Genomic DNA, 22,850 nt, shown 5'->3' on the forward strand with positions numbered 1-22,850 from the left:
TCTTGTCACTGCAAATGAAGGCCAGATGTATGTACCACTTTGTGTCTGGCTTTAAGTGGTTGCTGGGGAATCGAACTTGGGTTAGCAGGCTTTACAAACAAGTGCTTGAGCCATCACCCCAGCCTCCCAAACTTTCTTCGAGATTAATTATCTCCTCCTTGAGCCTGCCATTTCTAGGACTTGAATCCTAAAAAGCTTCTGTTGCTTCACTGGTTCATGGATGCAACAGGAAAATCATGCATTTCCTTGGCCTCCTGTTTTCTTTCCTTTTCTCCCTGGCCCCAGGCTTTATCTCAGCCTGCTGTGATGTTTGGGGTTGAATGGGAGAGGCGGCGCTTTAAGCCAGTGTGTCTCCCTCCACAGTGACTGCTCAGTTCTAGCTCTCTGAAGGCAGCGTTAGAAAAGGTCAGTGGGCCAAACATGTTGGCACACAATATAATCCAGGCATTTGAGAGGCTGAGGCACGATTGCCCTGAGTTCAAAGCCCACCTGGTGTACACAGCCAGCAAGCAGGGCTCAAATAAGGCAAAAGTAAAAAAGAAAGGGAAGGAGAACTTCATGATAGAGGCTGAAGGGTCTTCATTTAGGTGGCAGAAGTGGCCAAAAACTGGAGTCTTAACTCTTACCCTTGTAACTATACCACGTTCTGAGGTACGGGACAATGCAGCCAGTCGAGACCCAGGCCTTACGTGGTTGTTTAGTTTTATTCTGTTCAAGTTGGTAGTTAATTGGTCTCTGAACATATTTCTTGAGGAAAGGCAGCCTAAGAAGAGAATTTGGTAGGCAAAGATAGGAGGATTGCCATGAGTTTAAGGCCACCCTGAGACTAGCAAGAGAATTCTAGGTCAGCCTGGGCTAGAGACCCTACCCAAAAATCCAAGAAAAAGCCGGGTGTGGTAGTGAACGCCTTTAATCCCAGCACTCAGGAGCCTAAGGTAGGAGGATTGCTGAGTTCGAGGCCACCTTGAGACTACATAGTTAATTCCAGGTCAGCCTGGACCAGAGTGAGACCCTACCTCGAAAAACCAAAAACAAAAACAAAAAAAGTATGGCCTTGGAGAGTTTGGTGCTAAAGCTGACCTCTCTTTTCTCATTCAGTCCTCTTGTGCTGCTTTGTACCTAGTGGGGAACATGGCAGGCTCTGCCCCAAAGTGGCCTAAGGCTTTAGGGAGACATACAAAGCTGTAGATTTTCTCATGGTGGAGCTGGTGTCCTGGGAGTAGCCATTGAAAGCTCTGATCCAGTCCAGGGTGTGAAGAAGGCAGAGCTCAGGCAGGTGAGCCAGAGGCAGAGGAGAGAACTGTGCAGAGAACTGTGCACATGGCTGGGGAAGAGCAACAGGTGCTTGGGGGAGCACTCGGGTGGGGGGCAGTGGTGAGCTGTAGGTGGAGACTGTGGACCTTAGATATGTGCTGAGGTCTTTGCCATGTGTTCTGTGTCACTGAGGAGTCTGGAAAGGCTGATCTCCTTTGTCCCCAAGGCTACATCCACTGGGAGCAGGGCTGCTGCCTGGAGGAGGGGACCCTAGGAGGACTGGGAAGTGTTCAGAGGTTGGAGGACTGACTGGGTGTCCTCACTGAGGGAGAGGAGGCAAGGTGATCTCTGTGCCTTTGACCTAGGCAGAAGGGAGAGGGGCCAAGCAGGTGGCAGTTAGAGTTCATTTGTTGTGAAGTGAAGCCAACTTGGAGTCAGCGTCAGCTTAAATGCTACAGCATGGTGAAGACACTGTGGTTCCCAGGAAGGGTGTGGAGTCAGGAACCGAGGTGTACGGGGTCCACACAGCTGCTCATGGAGACACTGTGGTACCCAGGAAGGGTGTGCAGTCAGGAACCAGGGTGTGTGGGGTACACACAGCTGCATATGGAGACACTGTGGTACCCAGGAAAGATGTGGAGTCAGGAACCAGGGTGTGCGGGGTCCACACAGCTGCTCATGGAGACACTGTGGTACCAAGGAAGGGTGTGCAGTCAGGAACCAGGGTGTGCGGGGTCCACACAGCTGCATATGGAGACACTGTGGTACCCAGGAAAGATGTGGAGTCAGGAACCAGGGTGTGCAGGGTCCACACAGCTGCACATGGAGACACTGTGGTACCCAGGAAGGGTGTGGAGTCAGGAACTGGGGTGTGTGGGGTCCACACAGCTGCTCATGGAGACACTGTGGTACCCAGGAAGGGTGTGGAGTCAGGAACCAGGGTGTGCGGGGTCCACACAGCTGCACATGGAGACACTGTGGTACCCAGGAAGGGTGTGGAGTCAGGAACCAGGGTGTGTGGGGTTCACACAGCTTTTCATGGAGACACTGTGGTACCCAGGAAGGGTGTAGAGTCAGGAACCAGGGTGTGTGGGGTTCACACAGCTTTTCATGGTGACACTGTGGCACCCAGGAAGGGTGTGGAGTCAGGAATCGTGGTGTGCGGGGTCCACACAGCTGCTCATGAAGACATTGTGGCACCCAGGAAGGGTATAGAGATAGGAACTAGGGTGTGCGGGGTCCACACAGCTGCTCATGGAGACACTGTGGTACCCAGGAAGGGTGTAGAGTCAGGAACTGGGGTGTGCAGGGTCCACACAGCTGCTCATGGAGACACTGTGGTACCCAGGAAGGGTGTGGAGTCAGGAACTGGGGTGTGTGGGGTCTACACAGCTGCTCATGAAGACACTGTGGTACCCAGGATGGCTGTGGAGTCAGGGACCGGGGTGGATGGGGGCCATACAGCTGCTCATGAAGACATTGTGGTACTCAGGAAGGGTGTGGAATCAGGAACTGGGGTGTAGGGGGTCCACACAGCTGCTCATGAAGACATTGTAGTTCCCAGGATGGCTGTGGAGTCAGGAACCTGGGTGTACAGGGTCCACACAGCTGCTCATGAAGACATTGTGGTACCCAGGAAGGATGTGGAATCAGGAACTGTGGTGTACAGGGTCCACACAGCTGCTCATGAAGACACTGTGGTACCCAGGATTGGTGTGGAATCAGGAACTGGTGTGTGCGGGTTCCATCCACACAGCTGCTCATGAAGACATTGTGGTACCCAGGAAGGGTGTGGAGTCAGGAACTGGGGTGTACGGGATCAACACAGCTGCTCAAGAAGACATTGTGGTTCCCAGGATGGCTGTGGAGTCAGGAACTGGGGCGTGCGGGGTCCACACAGCTGCTTGCTCTTGACACTCTCTCTGCAGACCTTTATTCTTCTTCTTACCTACCCTACTTTGCTGGTGAAAGACAGCCACCTACACCTCCTTGGTTTCTATTTCTTCCTTTTATAGATCAGCCCAGACTGAACTATAATTAGTCCCTGTTCTAATTTTCCAGAGAATTTGATTCATTTCATTTGGATCTATAGTAAGGGTTGCACCAAGTTTTCCTTTTAGGTGCATCTGAGTCAACGTCAGCTAGCTCTTTTTCTCCCTCCCTCCCTCTTTCCCTCCTTCCTCATTGTGGAGAGGCGCCCCCACACCCATCTGTGGTCAGTTGTCCCTCCAGTTCCTCCCTTACTCCTCCTTCTCTGACTCAAGCTACATGTGGGTTTCATAGGCACAGGGATGTAGTTTTCCCAAATCAGGGTACAAAACATAAAGTTCAGAGAGCAAGTCTACTGTGAGTTTTCTTTCAAATAATGTGCATTCCAGTACAATTTAGAAATTTTTAGGGTTGGGCTTGGGTGTGTCTGTGGCAGAGTACTTGCCTAACAAGTTCTAGGATCTGGCTTCCACCTCCAATGTGGCAAAAAGAAAAGACATAAAAGAAATGTTAAAAAAATTAAAAAGCTAGGTGTGGTGACAAAAATTGGTGAAATAGTCTTAGAGTTTTAAATTTTTCACTACTACCTAGACAGTCTGAACACAGTAGTAATACTAATCTGGATAGTCCTAACATTTTTTCAGTTACTTATTTATTTTGTTTATTTGTTTGTTTTGATTTTTCAAAGTAGGGTCTCCCTTTAGCCCAGGCTGACTTGCAATTTAATTCACTATGTAGTCTCAGGCTGGCCTTGAACTCAGTAGGACTCCTCCTACGTTTGCTCTCAAGTCTGGGATTAAAGGAGCGCATCACCATGAGTGGCTTTTTGTTTTTTTTTTTGTTTTTCAAGGTAGGGTTTTTAGAGATTTTATATTTTATTTATTTATTCGAGGGTGGTAGACACAGAAAGGACGAGAGAGAGAATAAGGGCGCCAGGGTCTCCAGTCACTGTAAAGGAACTCCAGATACATGTGCCACCTTGTGCATTTGGCTTATGTGGGTACTGGGGAATCAAGCCTCGAACTGGGGTCCTTAGGCTTCATAAGCAAGCACTTAACCATCTCTCTAGCCCCCTACAACTTATTTTTAAGGTAGGATTTTACTTTTAGCCCAGGCTGGCCTGGAACTCACAGTGATCCTTCGACCTCTTCCTTCTGCGTGCTGAGATTAAAGGTGTATGCCACCATATCTGGCTTTAAAAAAATTATTTATTTGAGACAGAGAGAGAAGCAGATAGAGAGGGAGAGAGAGAGGGTGCACCAAGGCTTTCAGCCACGAAGTCCAGATGCACGTGCAACCTTGAGCATCTGTCTTCTAAGTGCTGGAATTTAAGGCGTGCACCACCGCCTGGCTTTTTGTTGTTGTTATAGGCTCTCACATAGCGCAGGTTGGTCTTGGAAGAAAAACCACCTTGAACTCCTGATCCTTCTGCCTTCACCTCCCCAGAGCCTGGAGTTACGGATGTGAGCCACCGCAGCCAGCTCATTGCTCGGCACTTATTCCTAAGATGCTGAAATGGAAACAAGTTTAGAGAACACAAGTGATTTGCCCAAGTCACACAGTTTGAAAATGGCAGAGGTTGTATTTGAAACTAGGTTGTGGTTTTTTTTTTTTTGAGGTAGGGTCTCACTCTAGCCCAGGCTGACCTGGAATTCACTATGGAGTCTCAGGGTGGCCTCGAACTCACAGAGATCCTGCTACCTCTGCCTCCTGGGTGCTGGGGTTAAAGGCGTGCGCCACCACGCCTGGCAGTTTTTTTGTTTTTCTTTTCCCCTCTGTCTTAGTACCTACTATAAGAGCTATGGGCAGCTAGAAATCAGAAAGTGGTACAAACAAGGAGTGCAAAAATAGAGAAAATGTGCTAGGCGTGGTGGCGCACACCTTTAATCCCAGCACTTGGGAGGCAGAGGTAGGAGGATCGCTGTGAGTTCAAGGCCAGCCTGAGGCACATAGTGAATTCCAGGTCAGCCTGGGCTAGAGTGAGACCCTATCTTGAAAAAACCAAAACGTAAAAATAAAAAATAAATAAAAGAGAAAATGAAATCCTAAGCAAAGGGTGAAAGTAGAAGATATTCGAGGACAAAGAGTTGAAGTTGATGAATGAGGCTGATGGGGTCCCTGGGGATCCTGGGGAGCTCGGGCGTCTGGTCTTGGACACTGATTTCCTCTTTGGCTTCTGGTCCTGACAGCTAGTGACTGCTCTTTGGAGAGGGAGACTCAGAAGCAGGACCTGGGAGATAAGCAGGAGGTTGCCATGGAAGCGAGGCGCCCAGATCCCACTGGCCCTCACTTAGTGGAGTGTGTCTGCTTCCGCCCTGCAGTTCTGGGAGGGGCTTGTCACCCTTGGCAGCTCCAGCAGCACCGGTGCCCACTGAGGCTCAGGTTCTTGTGAGACCAAAAAGGAAATGTAATTACAGTTACAGTTCCCTCTCTTTTTAAAAATATTTTATTTTTATTTCTTGATTTGGGAGGGAGGGAAAGAAAGAGAGAGAGAGAATGGGCACGCCAGGGCCTCCAGCCACTGCAAGCAAACTCCAAATTCGTGTGCTCCCCTGTGCATCTGGCTAATGGGGGTGCTGGGGAATCGAACCTGGGTCCTTTGGCTTTGCAGGCAAACATCTTAACTGCTAAGCCATCCCTCCAGCCCCAACAGTTCCCTCTCTTTTTTTTCTGAGGTAGGGGCTCATGCTAGTCCAGGCTGACCTGGAATTCACTATGTAGTTTCAGGGTGATCTTCCTACCTCTGCCTCCCGAGTGCTGGGATTAAAGGCGTGCGCCACCACGCCCAGCTTTATTTTTACTTTCTTGAGGCAGGCTCTCACTGTAGCCCAGCCTGACCTGGAGCTCAGTCTCAGCTCTTACCAGCACCATGACAACTAGTCAACATGGAGGCGGCTTCTGGCTTGGCCCCAGCTTGGTTTCTTTGTCCTACAACCAAAGCATGTGCTGTCTTTAGCAATAGGGTGTTCTCATCTCGTTCTGTTGGGCAACTCAGAGCCTTAGCAGTAGCTTGTATTTTGGTGGTCTCAGGGCCCTACCTCCTTGACCAGCAACTCACTTCCCATCCCTGGCACTGGAAGTTTAAAAAATATATTTTATTATTTATTTTTTCAACCATTTTTAAAAATTATTTATTTATTTAGAAAGAGGTAGAGAGAGAGAGAGAGAGAGAGAGAGAATGGGTGGGCTAGGGCCTTCAGCTGCTGCAAATTAATTCCAGGCACATGCACCACATCTTGTGCATATGGCTTACGTGGGTTCTGGGAAATCGAACCTGGGTCTTTTGGCTTTGTAGGCAAGCACCTTAACCATTAAGCCATCTCTCCAGCCCTATTATTATTATTATTATTATTATTATTTTGGTTTTTCAAGGTAGGGTTTCACTCTAGTCCAGGCTGACCTGGAATTCACTGTGTAGTCTCCAGGTGGCCTCGAACTCACGGCAATCCTCCTACCTCTGCCTCGTGAGTGCTGGGATTAAAGGCATGCACCACCACACCTGGCTTTTGTTTGGTTTTTGAGGCTGCCCTGGTATTCACTACATAGTATCAGGGTGGCCTTGAGCGCACATTGATCCTTCAGTATCTGCCTCCTGAGTGCTGGGATTAAAGGCATGCTGCCATCATGCCTCTTTTTTCTTTTTTTCTTATTTATTTGAGAGAGATAAGAAGAAAGAGTCAAATAGAGAAGAGAATGCACAAGCCAGGGCCTTCAGCCACTGTAATCAAACTCCACATACGTGCGCCATCTTGTGCGCATGCGTCACCTGGTACGTCTGGCTTATGTGGGATCTGGGGAGTGAAACAAACATGGGTCTCTAGGCTATGTGGACAAGCACCTTAACCGCTAAGCCATCTCTCCAGCACAGCCCAGCACATTTTGGAGGTTCTTTAATGTTGTGTCTCAGGGAGTCTGTCCTACTGATGTCTGTCCTGGGCTGACATAAGTGTTCTTAGAAGCTTGTACCAGTTGTGCAGAGAGGGACGAGCATAAGCAAGCTCAGCAGTCGCGGACCTGGAAGTAGTCGGGCGTTCTGATGTGTTTCTACAGGGGAGTTTTTGTTTTTGTGTTTTAAACATTCGACTTGGGTTTTCACCCTAATGAGAACATGGTGTGACATTTAAAGAGAAATTGAATTTTCTTTCCATAGCTGATCTGGCCTTCAATTCTATTAGCGTTAGGATACTTTGCTTCCACTCTCACAGTTGTTATGGTTTTTCATAAGATCTGAAAAATAAGGTAATGCTTATGTAATTTTATAAATCTAATGGTTTTAGCCAGGGATGGTGAATCACTCCTTTAAGACCTGTACTGGGGAGGCTGAGGCAGGAGGATGGCCACAAGTTTGAGGCCAGCCTTACTAGAGAGTGCCATCCTGCTCAGAAGACAACCAACCAAGCCAAAAGAAGATAAAGCTGTCACGGTCTAAAATGTCAGTGCTGCGCGGGGTCTGCTGCAGTTTCCACATGCCCTGAGACTGTAGGAGAACCCTGCGTATCCAGGCTTTAGTATGCCCAGACTCCATGAGAACTCTATATGCCCATGGCTTGAAATATCCCAGCACTGGGGAGACAGAGGTAGGAGGATCACTGTGAGTTCAAGGCCACCCTGAGACTACATAGTGAATTCCAGGTCAGCCTGGACTAGAGCCACACCCTACCTTGAAAACAAACAAAAATAATAAATAAATAAATAAATAATCTAAGTATGACCAGGCATGGTGGCACATGCCTTTAATCCCACCACTTGGGAGTCAGAAGTAAGATTATCGCCATGAGTTTGAGGTCACCTTGAGACTCCATAGTGAATTCTAGGTCAACCTGGACTAGAGCTAGACCGTACCTTGAAAACAAGACAAAACAAAAAAGCCCTGAGGAGACTACATTTATGCCCGTGGCTTTAGATATTCACAAGGCACTATGAAAAAACTATATACCTGTGGTTTTAAATATGACCTGAGACTCCATGAAAGCCCTGCATATTCATGGGTTGACATAAGCACTGAGGAAACCTTGTGGGGCAGAACAAGCTGTGCAGGATCAGAAGACAAAAGCCTCTAAGAAGATGTGGGAATCTGAACAGAGAAAGGAGGTGGTTTTTTTTTTTTTTTTTTTTTTTTTTTAACTTTCGAGATAAGGTCTCCCTCTAGCCCAAGCTGACCTAGAACTCACTATGTAGCCTCAGGGTGGCCTCGAACTCATGGAGATCTTCCTACCTCTGCCTCCTGAGTGCTGGAATTAAAGGCTTGTGCCACCACTCCTGGCTTCTTTCTTTTTTGTTCCTTTGTTTTTCTCATTTGTTTGTTTGTTTATTTAGTGTGTGCCACTTTTTGCATCTGGTTTACAAGGGTGCCTTGGACATTGAACCTGGGCTGGTAGGCTTTGCAAGCAAGCCCCTTTAACCACTTAGCAATCTTCTCAGTCCTCTTTCCTTAATATTTAAATTTATTTCATTTATTTTAATGAGAAAGAAGAAGAAAGACGCAGATAGAGGCAGACAGAGAATGGGTGTGCCGTGGCCTTCAACCATAGCAAATGATCTCCAGACACATGTGCCATCTCATGTATCTGGCTTATGTGTCTTGGGGAATTGAGCCTCTGTCCTTTGACTTTGCAGTCATATGCCTTAACCACTAAGCCTTCTCTCCGGGCCTTATCTAATTTTTTACTTTCAGCATCATTCTGGTTGAGTTTTTCTTCAGTATTTGCATCTCTTTATTTTAATTCTGTTTTCATATCTTTAATTGACTCCTTTATTTCATTTAGCTGTTTGTGTCCTCTTGGAATTCATTCAGGAGTTTATTCATGTCCTGCTTAAACTCCTTAAACATATGTACAATCATTCTTTTGAAATCTTTGTCTGGAATTTCTCCTGAGTCACTCTCACTTATGTTTGTTACTAGGGAGCTGGTAATTGTCACAGGGATGTCTCGGCTTAGCTTTTCATAGCATTTGTCTCTGCACAAGGACTTGTGTGTCTGGAGTTAGCTCATTGGATGAGGATTTTTTTTTTTTTTTTTTTGGTCTTTTGTATTATTTTTTGCTCCCTGGTTGAGGATTAAAAAAATTTTTTTTTTGTTTTTATTTATTTATTTGAGAGTGACAGACAGAGAGGAAGAGGCAGAGAGAGAGAGAAAATGGGGGCGCTAGGGCCTCCAGCCACTGCAAACGAACTCCAGATGCATGAGCCCCCTAGTGCATCTGGCTAACGTGGGTCCTGGGGAATCGAGCCTCGAACCAGGGTCCTTAGGCTTCACAGGCAAGCGCTTAACCACTAAGCCATCTCTCCAGCCCAAGGATTTTTTATGTAGTTTGTTTTGTATTGCATTTTGGTGTGGTATGTATGTACATGTGGGATATGTGCAGTTATGTGTGCAGATATGTTCGTGTGCGGAGGCCAGAGTTGATACTGGGTGTCCTCCATTGCTCATTCATGTGTTTCCTTGAGGCAAAGTCACTCACTGAACTTGGAGCTGCTGTTTTCAGTCAGACAGGCTGACCAGCAAGCCCCTGCAAATTCTTATCAGTCCTTTTTTCTTTTCTCTTCTGAGGTGGAGTCTCACTCTAGCCTAGGCTGACCTGGAATTCATTCTGCAGCCCCAAGCTGGCCTCCAGCTCCTTCTAGTGCTGGGGTTGGTAATCTTCTGAGTGCTGGGATTAAAGGAATGCACCACCTTTTCCAGCCTGGATGCAAGTTTAATGTCTCTGTTGTTCACAGAACAGGCACACTTCCTTCTCTCCTCAGTGCGCCAGCAATAGGGAAATCTGACCTTAGAGTGAGTGAGGAAAAGGATGGGCTCACGTATCTTTATGGCTCTCCTTAAATATGGTGCTCGTAGGTGCCCTAATGAAAAGGCAAGGACATAGGGTGAGAGCAGACCTCCCTTTTAAAGGCTGACTCATACCTCGTGTTCATAGACCACATTTTCTTACCCCTCGTCTGCTGAAGGGCACTTCGGTCACTTCCGTATCTCGGCTGTGTCAGTAGCACTGCAGCTCACCATGGGTGTGCAGCATCTCAACGCGGATTTCCAGTCTCGGGCCAGATACCCGGGAGTGGGATTGCTGGGTCATATATATGGTTGGAAGGTTTCTTTTTAGGTTTTATTTCTGTGCGCATGCTAGAAGGCGAGCTCAGGTCCAAACGCTTATCACTGTGGACTCTACCACTTCGTGCCGCCCTCAGCCCATAATTTTAGTTTGACGAGAAGCCTCTGTTGCCATGTTTGAGTGTACGGGTGATCTCCCAGTACTCAGGAGCCAGAGGCAGGAGGATTCAGGACAGCCAAGGCTCCATGGGAAGATTTGGCTCGAGCCCAGGACAGCAACAGCAACGATGATGACGATGATAGAAAGAAAAGCTGCCGAGGTTTTCCTTATTGATGTGCTGGAACTCAAGGGTGTGCTGGAGCCACTCCTGGCCACTTGCGCCTCCCACCGCGATTCTCAGCACTTGTCACACCTCCTACCTTGCACGCTGTCTGTGAGCAGCTCATCACACACAGAACTTGGTCCAGGTTCCATCTGACACAAATGTCCAGGACTCTGAGCGGCCCATGCCCTGCTATGACACTCGTGGGAAACCTTCTTCAGTACTAGATACGTTGTCTTGCATATAGTGTAGCGTCGGTCCTCATGATTGAAACAGACTCCAGAGGAACCAGTGAGATCAAGAGGACTGAGAAAGGCAGGCGGAGGATTTGAATTTAAAGAGTCTTGCATGCGGTCTTGGTTCCTGCCTACTCAGCTGTACTTTATATGCCTCAACAAGGCCATGGAGAGCTTTAAAATTTTGTTGTTGTTGTGTTTTGTTTTTCAAGGAGGGGTCTTGCTTCAGCCCAGGCTGACCTGGAACTCACTCTGTAGCCCCAGGCTGGCCTTGGACTCACAGTGATCCTTCCACCTCTGCCTCCCATGTATGCTTCAAGGTTCTTGGTTAGGGAAGTACTTTTTTTTTCTTTTGTTTGTTTTGTTTTGTTTTTCGAGGTAGGGTCTCACTCTAGTCCAGGCTGACCTGGAATTCACTATGTGGTTTCAGAGTGGCCTGGAACTCACAGTGATCCTCCTACCTCTGCCTCCCAAGTGCTGGGATTGAAGGTGTGCACCACCATGCCTGGCTCAGGAAATAATTTTTAAAAATATTTTATTTATTTATTTGTAAGGAGCAAAAGAGAGAGAAATGAGAATAAGTGTACCAGGGCCTCCTGCCACTGCAAATGAACTCCAGATGAATGTGCCATCTTGTACATCAGGCTTTGGGCCATCAGGCTTTGCATGCAAGCCCTTTAACTACTGAGCATCTCTCTATCCCCCCCCCCTTTTTTTTGGCTTTTTGGAAGTAGGGTCTTATTCTAGCCAGGCTGACCTGGAACTCCTATGCCTGCCTCCTGACTCCTAGGATTAAAAGTGTGCTGGGATTAAAGGTATGTGTCAACATACCTGCCCCCCCCCACTTTTTAAAAATTAAAGCTTGCTATTCATACGCCTTGTATATTTCCTCAACTAAAAGACGCTGATGGTCTGGTACCGAGCTAATAGCAGTTATTTTCAGCATGGTGTGTCTTGCCGAGTCCGAGGGCCAGCACCCGCAGACCGGCTGGCCCAGGCCCTCCCGTACGTCATTCATTTGTCTTCTTCCCAGACAGGAGCAGTGATGTCTGCCAGACAGTAGATCATACTTGGAAAGGGAATGGGCTTCTCCAATGGCTTTGACCTTTAATGCCTCCAAAGAGTAGTTAACACGCCGCTTAATCCCACAGGAGTTCCCCAGCCATGTGGTCATGTAGTCTGTGTGAGTGGTTTTTAAAGTGAAGTCGAGATCGCATGAGGTTTATTGCCCAAATCCTATTCATCTTGGAGTGGAGAGGTTTATAGGGAAGAATGGGTGTAGCTTTTTCCTTTCACTAAGGACAAAATGGGAGGAAATGGTCTCAGTTTGACAGAATAGCAATGGAGGAAGTCAAGGCATGCCTTGGCAGTCCTGGGAAGTGGCTGTCCCCCTGCACAGAGGTGGCCGTGGCAGTCCCGGGAAGTGGCTGCCCCCTGCACAGAGGTGGCCGTGGCCTCTGCGCCAGTGCTGTGTCCCTGTCGCTGAGTGGGTTTCCACACCAGTCCTGTGTCAGTGTTGCTGAACGGGTCTCTTTGACTGCTCTAAAACAGTCATGCTTTATTCCACCTCTTTTCTCTTAGTCAGATTCCGAGGAAGATGAACCCACGAAGAAGAAAACTGTCGTGCAGGTAAGCTTGATGCCATCAGCCATTCCTCCTCGCACACTTGTTCCTGGAAGAAGATGCGTAGCAGTTTTTAGTTAGGGTCCGTGCCCAGGCAAGTACTGGAGGGCTGGAGGGCTGGAGGGCTGGCTTTGGTTTCCCTTATGGCTGGGAGTCTGGTCCCTCCCCTCTCTCCTTGCTGCTTCTTGGTGTTGGCACACTGGGGTTGACACAGCCTGGGCTGGAGATGGAAACTCAATTCACTTCATTACATCTCAGGTAAAAGGATTACTTAGGGTGGGTAAATTGGCCAAAGTGATGTTACAGAAGAGTATCTGTATTTTTTGTTTGTTTTTCAAGGTAGGGTTTCACTCTAGTCCAGGCTGACCTGGAATTAGTCTCAGAGTGGCCAGGAACTCACGGTGATTCTCCTACCTCTGCCTCCTGCGTGCTGGGATTAAAGTGTACGCCACCATGTCTGACTGAGAATCTGTATTTTAAAGTCCTCTGTCTTTCCCTGTCTCATTTCTAACTTGGACATGAACAGTTAAACAGCATCTGCTTGATAACCATGTGTGTCCTAAGTGTTTCACCAGACTGTAGCTGATTCTTACCTCATTAAGGGCCTAAGTCTCAGGTTTTTATCATCCCACTTCACATATGAGGAAATTGGCACCAGGCCAACCATCATGGGTGGAACTGGGGTTACAGCTGTATCAAGCTTTTTGTTTTTTCCTTTCAGGTAAGGTAATACTCTAGTCCAGGTTGACCTGGAACTCACTCTGTAGTCCCAGGCTAGCCTCGAACTCACAGCAATTCTTCTGTCTCTGCCTCACTAGTGCTAGGATCAAAGGCCTGTACCATCACAGACACAGGCTGTGTCAGACATATTAAAGTCTATAGTCCAAGACTAGAGAATCCAAGCAACTGCTGCCCTTAGCTGCTGCTCTGATCAAGAGTGACCCTCTGTCAACCAGCAGACAAAACAAAACAAAACAAAAAGCTGGGCATGTTGGCACACGCCTTTAATCCCAGCACTCGGGAGGCAGAGGTAGGAGGATCACCATGAGTTCAAGGGCCAGCCTGAGACTACATACTGAATTCTAGGTCAGCCTGGGCTAGCGTGAGACCCCACCTCAGAAAACAACAACAAAGAGTGACCCCCGTCATGTGCTCTGGCCTCTGAAGTGTCTTCCACGTGTCCCCATGCTTGACGGCTGGCACACCGGGTCTCATGCTGGTCTTAGGCCCTAGGGGCGTGCCCTACAAGGTAGCCGCCTTCGGGTTCACGTATCTGATGCGGACGCTGCCCCTTTCCCTCTGCTGAGGTGCCACTTCCACCTCTGGGGGGCCGTAGGCGAACCGGGCCAGGTAGTAGTCAGAAGGACGATTGGGAGCACGTGTGGTGCCTGCCTTGGGAGAGGCCACTGAGGGCAGCGACTTGCCGGCACGATGAAACTGAATGAGCTTAGCGTTGTGCTTCCAGGTTGGCTTCCTGGAGGAGGAAGGCTGGGCTGCCGTAGAAGGTACCCACAGCTGAGGAGCCACCTTGTGGGTGGTAGAAAGGGATGAGCTGTAAAGGCAGAATGGGAACGTGGCCCTGGCAGCAGATCGTAGTCATGATTCTGGATGGTGTTGAAGAGCCAAGCACTTCTCAGGTGGCCCATGCAGCGCCCTCCTCCCCAGCACCTTACTCTGATCCTGTGAGCCAGAGTCCGGGCCCTCACATGGCAGGAAGAGGGGCTGCCCTCCTGCCTGCCCAGCTCAGAAGTCCTGCTCACTCATTGTGGTTATTCTTGGCTGAGACGTCTGGGACACCTGGTACACCAGGATAGCGACACAACACCTTCCTCTACTACCACCACCCTCTTTTTTTTTTGTGGTGGGTGGTGGGGTGGGGGAGGGGTTCAAGGTAGGGTCTTATGCTAGCTCAGGCTGACCTGGAATTCACTATGTAGTCTCAGGGTGGCCTCAAACTCACGGCAATCCTCCTGCCTCTGCCTTCCAAGTGCTGAGGTTGAAGGTGTGTGCCACCACGTCTTACTCTACTTTTCCTTTTCTTATTGTGCCTCCAGACTGGCCCTTCAGCATATAGAAAGCAGAATCTAAGATACTTTTTTTTTTTTAATTTATTTATTTGAGAGCGACAGACACAGAGAGAAAGACAGATAGAGGGAGAGAGAATGGGCACGCCAGGGCTTCCAGCCTCTGCAAACGAACTCCAGATGTGTGCGCCCCCTTGTGCATCTGGCTAACGTGGGACCTGGGGAACCGAGCCTTGAACCAGGGTCCTTAGGCTTCACAGGCAAGCGCTTAACCGCTAAGCCATCTCTCCAGCCCCAGAATCTAAGATACTTTTATGAGCAGACAGGGACCCTGGATAAGTGGAGCCAGTTAGCTTACAAGTGGATAGATAAGCTGAGTGCTTGGCTATGGTTTGGCAAGTGATGAACCAATGTATAGAGCTTTCCGTCAGTCCTTGGGATTGTGGCTGCTATTTTTTTTGTTTTTTGAGGTAGGGTTTCACTCTAGTCCAGGCTGACCTGGAATTCACTATGTAGTCTCAGGGTGGCCTTGAACCTGCGGTGATCCTTCTACTTCAAGGCGTGTGCCACCACACCCGGCATGAATGTCTCTCTTGAAGAAACCTGGCCGTTGACCTTCAGTACTTGGGAGAGGCTGAGTAGTGAGCTTGAGGGAGACTTGGTTTTAGGGAAAGGGTGGTGAGTGTTTGCTGAAGACTCTGTTGAGGAAGGGTCCAAGGTACAGGGAAATGGAGCTGCTGGAACAGGACTCAGAAGAGGGATGGCTGCCACTGTGGGAAGTGAGAGCAGCCGCACTGGGCCTGGGACAGGAGAAGCCAAGGGCAGGCTGGAGGCTCTGAGGAGGGAGCAGAGGCTGGAAGGTCGTAGGCTGAGTGCAGAATGAGGTTCTTGTGTTTTGGCTTTGCTGGTACATAATGCAAACTCTCTCTTGTCGCCTTTCTTCCTCCCACTCCAAACTTGGGCTCCCCAGGGATCCGGAGAAGGGACTGGTTTGTCTGCCCTGCTTCCCCAACCTAAAAATCTGACTATGGAAGAGACTAACAGGCTGCTCCTGCCCCATGCCTTCTCCCGGAAACCCTCAGGCGTCTCCTCGGATGCCAAGCCCTCGAGACTGGCTTCTAAGGCCAAGCCCTCCCCCCTTGCTCCTGTTATGGGCACCGCCACCACCACTCCGTCGCCCTCTGCCATCAAGGCTGCAGCCAAGAGTGCTGCTCTGCAGGTGACGAAGCAGATCACCCAGGAGGACGATGACAGCGACGAGGAAGTGGCGCCGGAGAACTTTTTCTCCCTCACTGACAAGGCTGAGCCACCTGGAGTTGAGCCATACTCTTACCCTATTCCCACTGTCCCCGAAGAGCTCCCTCCAGGCATGGAACCAGAACCAGCTTTCCAGGACGATGCAGCCAATGCTCCCCTTGAGTTCAAGATGGCAGCAGGCTCAAGTGGGGCCCCTTGGATGCCAAAGCCTGGGGACGACTACAGTTACAGTCAGTTTTCCACATATGGCGATGCCAATGCCGCTGGTGCTTATTATCAGGTGGGTAGAGGCATGTGGGAGGCAGGGGGTTTGGAGCATGGTGCTCAGGGAGAACTTGAGCCGTGATGTGTCTGTGGCGAGACATGTCTTGATTTTCCTTTACCTACCAGATCTCAGAGCACACCACCTGCCTTCTGAACCTTATGGACTCAGTTACCAAGTCACACTGGTGACAGTTCTGAGGTGACTGATTTGTGGGTTCAGAGGTTTCAGGCAGTGCAGAAGGAGGGGTTGAAGCTAAGAGATAGTGGGGGGCTAGTGTCCCAACATTACTCTCAGGAGAACAGCCTCTGTTTCCTAATGTCCTTCCAGTAAGCCCCGCCTTGTAAAGGTTCCAGTCCTTCCCAGCAGAAAGTGCCACAGGCTGATGGCCAAGCCCTTACCACATGGATCTTCATGGGGACAAATTGTAGCACCCCAACAGCGAGCTTGGTGTAGGAGCTATGAGGGCCTCAGGGAAAAAGTAAGAGGACGGGGACATTTGATGTCGCAGTTAGCTTCTGTGGCAGGCAGTGGAGGGAGAGGTGGGGCTGAGAAGGAAAGGGGTAATCTAGAGGTTGCCAAGGAGCAGTGGTGGTGACGGGCCAAGAGCAGGCCTGTAAGAGAAGGCCCGGGTATCAGGTGGGACATTAAGGTCAGTGAGTGGCTTCTGAGGGCTGTGGGGTCTTGACCCCATGCTGTGTGAGTGTGGGCAGCATGCCTGGCTGCCTCTCTTCAAGTCCCATTCCTCAGCTGTAGGATGAGATTTTTTTTCAAGTTTTTTTTGTATTTTTCAAATTTTTATTAACAACTTCCATGATTATAAAAAATATCCCATGGTAATACCCTCCCCCCCCCACTTTCCCCTTTAAAATTCCATTCTCCATCATATCCCCTCCCCATCTCAATCAGTCTCTCTTATTTTGATGTCATGATCTTTTCCTCCTCTTATGATGGTCTTGTGTAGGGAGTGTCAGGCACTGTGAGGTTATGGATATCCAGGCCATTTTGTGTCTGGAGGAGCATGTTGTAAGGAGCTCTACCCTTCCTTTGGCTCTTACATTCTTTCCACTACCTCTTCAGCAATAGACCCTGAGCCTTGGAAGGTGTGATCAAGATATTACTAAAGTGCTGAGCACTCCTGTCACTTCTTTCCAGCACCATGATGTCTTCTGAGTCATCCCAAGGTCACTGCCATCTGAAAAGAGAAGATTCTCTAACCAAAAGTGAGAGTAGCATTAATATAAACATATGAACATTAAGAGAAGTGCTTACCGGGCAGTTTGGTGAACATAGTATATACATTTAGCTAGACAGCAGCAGACGTTACACCCCTAGGGCTCATGATTACCTGTTTTAAGTTTTCAGTATCAGGGATGTATTCCCCCCGCATTGAGCAGGCCTCCAGTCCAATTAGAGGGCAGTTGGTTTCCACCATGACAGACGTGCCACTATTGTACCTGTTGGCTCATTTGGCCTGGCTGGCCAAATATAAGGCTTGCAGTGTCCACTGTTGAGTATCTTCACTGGTGATTTCTCTTTCTCCCATTGAACTGCATGCAGACTGGATGGCTTCTTCCAGCTTTCTGTCAGCTGGTCTACATGGAGGAGGTTATCAGCTTAGTTCCAGCAGGATTTTTCAGTAGCCTTGCAGGCCAAATATGTGAAGTCTTCAGCAATAAGGTCTTACCATCTATTCCTGGTGGGAAACCAAGGGCCTCAGCAATGGCCTATAATGTTTTGTAGGATGAGATTTTATTTATTTATTTATTTATTTAATTTTTATTAACATTTTCCATGATTATAAAATATATCCCATGGTAATTCCCTCCCTCCCCACCCGCACACTTTCCCATTTGAAATTCCATTCTCCATCCTATTACCTCCCCATTACAATCATTGTAATTACATATATACAATATCAACCTATTAAGTATCCTCCTCCCTTCCTTTCTCTACCCTTTATGTCTCCTTTTTAACTTACTGGCCTCTGCTACTAGTATTTTCATTGTCACGCAGAAGCCCAGTCATCTGTAGCTAGGATCCACATATGAGAGAGAACATGTGGCGCTTGGCTTTCTGGGTCTGAGTTACCTCACTTAGTATAATACTTTCCAGGTTCATCCATTTTTCTGCAAATTTCATAACTTCATTTTTCTTTACCGCTAAGTAGAACTCCATTTTATAATTGTGCCACATCTTCATTATCCACTCATCTGTTGAGGGACATCTAGGTTGGTTCCATTTCTCAGCTATTATAAATTGAGCAGCAATAAACATGGTTGAGCATGTACTTCTAAGGAAATGAGATGAGTCCTTTGGATATATGCCTAGGAGTGCTATAGCTGGATCATATGGTAGATCAATCTCTAGTTGTTTTAGGAACCTCCACACTGTTTTCCACAATGGCTGGACCAGATTGCATTCCCACCAGCAGTGCAGAAGGGTTCCTTTTTTTCCACATCCCCGCCAACATTTATGATCATTTGTTTTCATGATGGTGGCCAATCTGACAGGAGTGAGATGGAATCTCAATGTAGTTTTAATCTGCATTTCCCTGATGACTAGTGACGTAGAACATTTTTTTAGGTGCTTATATGCCATTCGTATTTCTTCCTTTGAGAACTCTCTATTTAGCTCCATAGCCCATTTTTTGATTGGCTTGTTTGATTCCTTATTATTTAACTTTTTGAGTTCTTTGTATATCCTAGATATTAATCCTCTATCAGATATATAGCTGGCAAAGATTTTTTCCCATTCTGTAGGTTGCCTCTCTGCTTTTTTCACTGTGTCCTTTGTGGTGCAAAATCTATGTAATTTCATTAGGTCCCAGTGGTTAATCTGTGGTTTTATTGCCTGAGCAATTGGGGTTGTATTCAGAAAGTCTTTGCCAAGACCAATATGTTGAAGGGTTTCCCCTACTTTTTCCTCTAGCAGTTTCAGAGTTTCAGGTCTGATGTTAAGGTCCATCTATTCCTGGTGGGAAACCAAGGGCCTTGGCAATGGCCTATAATGTTTTGTAGGATGAGATTTTTTATTTTTTTATTATTTTTTTTAAATTAAAAATTTTTATTAACATTTTCCATGATTATAAAATATATCCCATGGTAATTCCCTCCCTACCCACCCCCACACTTTCCCATTTGAAATTCCATTCTCCATCATATTACCTCCCCATTATAATCATTGTAATTACATATATACAATATCAACCTATTAAGTATCCTCCTCCCTTCCTTTCTCTTCCCTTTATGTCTCCTTTTTACCTTACTGGCCTCTGCTACTAAGTATTTTCATTCTCACACAGAAGCCCAATCATCTGTAGCTAGGATCCACATATGAGAGAGAACATGTGGCGCTTGGCTTTCTGGGCCTGGGTTACCTCACTTAGTATAATACTTTCCAGGTCCATCCATTTTTCTGCAAATTTCATAACTTCATTTTTCTTTACCGCTGAGTAGAACTCCATTGTATAAATGTGCCACATCTTCATTATAGGATGAGATTTTTAATAGCAGCCTCCCACAGTTTTCTAGATGGTGTTTAGAGCATAATAAATGATTAACAAGTGGTTGTTACAATAATTTTTATTCACATGTTTTATTCAAATGTTACTTGGAAGAGAGATTTAGATGTGTTCTTGTGGCCTCAGAATGAGCGCATAGACTGGCAGGTGGTAAGTATGTTGGAAGAAGGAGTGCCCAGAGTTGGAGTCTGAAGGAGGGTCTTCCAGTCCTTGGGGGTCTCAGGTGGCCGAGAAGAGGCACTGCTGGCTGTGACCCAGCAGTTTCTGCAGGTCTTACTGGTAGCCTGGGCTTGTTGGAACACTTAGTCCCCTTGGTCATACAGGGAATGAGAAGCCCAGGGCATGGGGGTAAACGTAGTCACCAGACCAGAATTGAGCAGAACAGTTTTAGTAAAGAATATACATTTGGGTGAATTCTTAGAAGGAATTGTGCCCCTGAGAGGAAATGGGGGACTTTCCTAGACAGCCATTAGGAGAAGTCAACCTTGCCTGTCTCTTGGCCATTGTGTGGTATCTATATTAGGATACAAGAGGTGGACAAGCGCACTTTCCTTTTTTCGAGGTAGGGTCTCACTCTAGCCCAGGCCGGCCTGGAATTCACTCTGTAGACTCAGGTGGCTTCAAACTCAAGGCGGTCCTCCTACCTGTGCCTCCCGAGTGCTCGGACTAAAGGCGTGCCCACTACGACCCGTGTGGTTTTGAACTCATGATCCTCTTGCCTTTGTCATCATTTGCTGGGATTAGTCATGCACCACAATGCCCAAATACCTTAGTACCACTTTCTTGTCACGTAGTAACTTTTGAAGGCTCTTTGACCCTTTCTCCTTCTCCCTCTTTCTTCCCTGGCTCAGAGCATGTGAGAGAAATTCTTTGGTCTCCTCCCTCATCCAAGAAAGGTTTTCAGGCTTTACTTTTGCCCTTAACTCTCTCTAAAACAAATCATATAACTTACCCTTTAAAAAGAAGTAGTAAATTATTTAAAAATTTTTAAATATTTTATTTATTTATTTGAGAAAGAGAAAGAGGGCTGGGGGAGAATGGGCATGCCAGGGCATCCAGCCACTGCAGACGAACTCCAGATGCATGCGCCCCCTTGTGCATCTGGCTTACATGGCTCCTGACTCTGGATCCTTTGGCTTTGCAGGCAAATGCCTTAGCTGCTAAGCCATCTCTCCAGCCCATGAAGTAGTAAATTTTATAACCCCAATTGTCTTTTCTGAGACTGTCATTTAAGGTGAGGTGCCGGGGGCATTTTGCATCAGGCTCTGTTTGTCGAAGGCTTCATGAATTGTTGAGTGGGGGCTCCCAGCAGGTAGGCGTAGGGATTTTGCTTTTTGTTTGCTGCCCTTTCTGTCTCCACCTTTCACCCACTTGACGCTGGTCATTATTCTTGAGTCTAGGCATGGATGGGGAAGCAGGCCTGGCCAAAGACTGAACACAGTTGTTTCCTAAATCCTATTGGTATGGTAAACCATGTCCTATGGGCCAGCCAGAGACAGTGGTTCCCCCTCCCCCCAGCCCCAGGGCTATTGTTAGGATAGAAGTAGACAATTCACAGTGGCTTGACCTGGCTAGCAAGAAGAAAATCCCAAGTCTAAGAAACTGCTGATGTTTCTGAATAGCACATTGGGACTATACATTGTTAAACACCATTGATGCATCATTTGCACATTTAAAGCTCCTTAAATATACTTGGGGGGGGGGGTATTCCCAGAAATGTAAGTGTAGTTTACTGTGAATACTATGTTACAAAGTTCAGACTTTGGATTCTGGATTCTTTCTTTCCTTCTCCCTCCTCTCTTCCTCCTTTCCCTTCCCTTCCCTTTCACTTTTTCTTTCCTTTCTCCTCCCCTCCCCTCCCCTCCCCTCCCTCGAGGCAGCCTTGCAGTGTGGACTCCTGCCTCGGCCTCACAAGTGCTGATTGCGGTGTGCACCACGCCACTCCCAGCTTCGCTGTAGGTTTGTGCGTAGTGAGTATTAATCATGCTTCCCATTTAGCTCACTATCACATGGATGTTCTCGCAGGGCCATTTCTTAGTCTCACACAAGGAAGGAATAATTATGGAAATAAGTAGAGACAACCTGGGTATAGTAATCTACTCTTATAATCCCAGCAGTCAGGAAGTTGAGGCAGGAGGATCATAAGTTTGAGATTAGCCTGAGCCACATAGTGAGCAAACAAACATGGCGGCAAGGAGGAAAGGGCTTCTGGACACAGGGATGAGGCTTGCTCTAATCTCTGGGGTCTGTAACCACGCGTGAGCAGCTCCTCTGGGGAATCACCTCACTCCTGCAGTGCAGATGTGATCACCCTCGATTGGTCCCTGCTGTGTAGCAGCAGCTGGTTTCACATGAGAGGGCACTGTGTCCACACCGCTTACAGACAGTCTGCTGGTGCCCAGAGTGCTTCCACCGGAGCCCACTCTTGCCCTCATCCCTGCTCGCAGTGCAGCCGAGGCCCGGGAGCCAGATGAGCCTGAGCCCGAGCCTGGCAGAGGGCATGTGGGGGTCGGTGGTGGAAGCAGGGCTTAGCAGGAGAGAATCTCCACTGCCACCCTTCCCTCATAAATGTCCCTCTGGCTGCTGGGCGTGGTGGTGCACACCTTTAATCCCAGCACTTGGGAGGCAGAGGTAGGAGAATTGCTGAGTTCAAGGCTACTCACTCTGAGGCCACATAGTGACTTCCAGGTCAGCCTGGGCTAGAGTGAAACCCTACCTCCAAAGTCCAAAACCAGCCCCTCTGTCTGGTATGCAGACAGATGAGTGCCTCGGGGCCCGTCGTGAGTGGAGGGTGGGCTGCGGGTCTGGGGCTGTGGGGCAGGTGGCTCTGCACTGCCCTTCTGAGGTCAGCTCCTTCTCAGCAGCCATTGTCCCTCTCTCCATTGTACCCTCAGCTCTGTGTGTGTGTGTGTGTGCTCCTCTCTGGCTACAGGACTATTACAGTGGTGGCTACTATCCTGCACAGGACCTGGCGCTGGTCCCCCCACAGGAAATGGCTCCAGACGCGTCCTTCATCGATGATGAAGCGGTGAGTTGACAATGCCAAATGCGCTTCTCTTCTCTTTCAGGGCTGGAGATGAAACTTAGGGCCTTCTGCATGCAGGACAAGCACGTTACTACATCCTGAACCCCACAAGTGCCCCTAGGATTACAGGAAGCTTATTTTATTTATTTATTTGTTTGTTTGCTTTTTTTTTTTTTTTTTTTTTTGAGGTAGGGTCTTGCTCTGACCCAGGCTGACCTAGAATTTACTATGTAGTCTCAGGGTGGCCTTGAACTCATGGTGATCCTTCTACCTCTGCCTCCTGAGT

At 48.0% G+C, this 22,850-nt stretch overlaps 1 protein-coding gene across 3 annotated transcripts in view; it reads left to right on the forward strand.

The window, feature by feature from the left end:
* Prcc (proline rich mitotic checkpoint control factor) overlaps positions 1 to 22,850 on the forward strand; it is a 39,133-nt gene that overhangs the window by 7,445 nt on the left and 8,838 nt on the right. Inside the window, exons 2-4 of one of the 3 annotated variants that reach the window (XM_045138743.1) lie at positions 12,432 to 12,479; positions 15,468 to 16,034; positions 22,434 to 22,567. In XM_045138743.1, the coding sequence (XP_044994678.1) occupies positions 12,432 to 12,479; positions 15,468 to 16,034; positions 22,434 to 22,567 (749 nt within the window). The remainder of the gene's footprint in view (positions 1 to 12,431; positions 12,480 to 15,467; positions 16,035 to 22,433; positions 22,568 to 22,850) is intronic. The other 2 variants (XM_045138742.1, XM_004667290.2) reach the window with 2 other exon arrangements.

This window comes from Jaculus jaculus, chromosome 19, assembly GCF_020740685.1.
Source record: "Jaculus jaculus isolate mJacJac1 chromosome 19, mJacJac1.mat.Y.cur, whole genome shotgun sequence".
NCBI classification, from domain to species: domain Eukaryota; kingdom Metazoa; phylum Chordata; class Mammalia; order Rodentia; family Dipodidae; genus Jaculus; species Jaculus jaculus.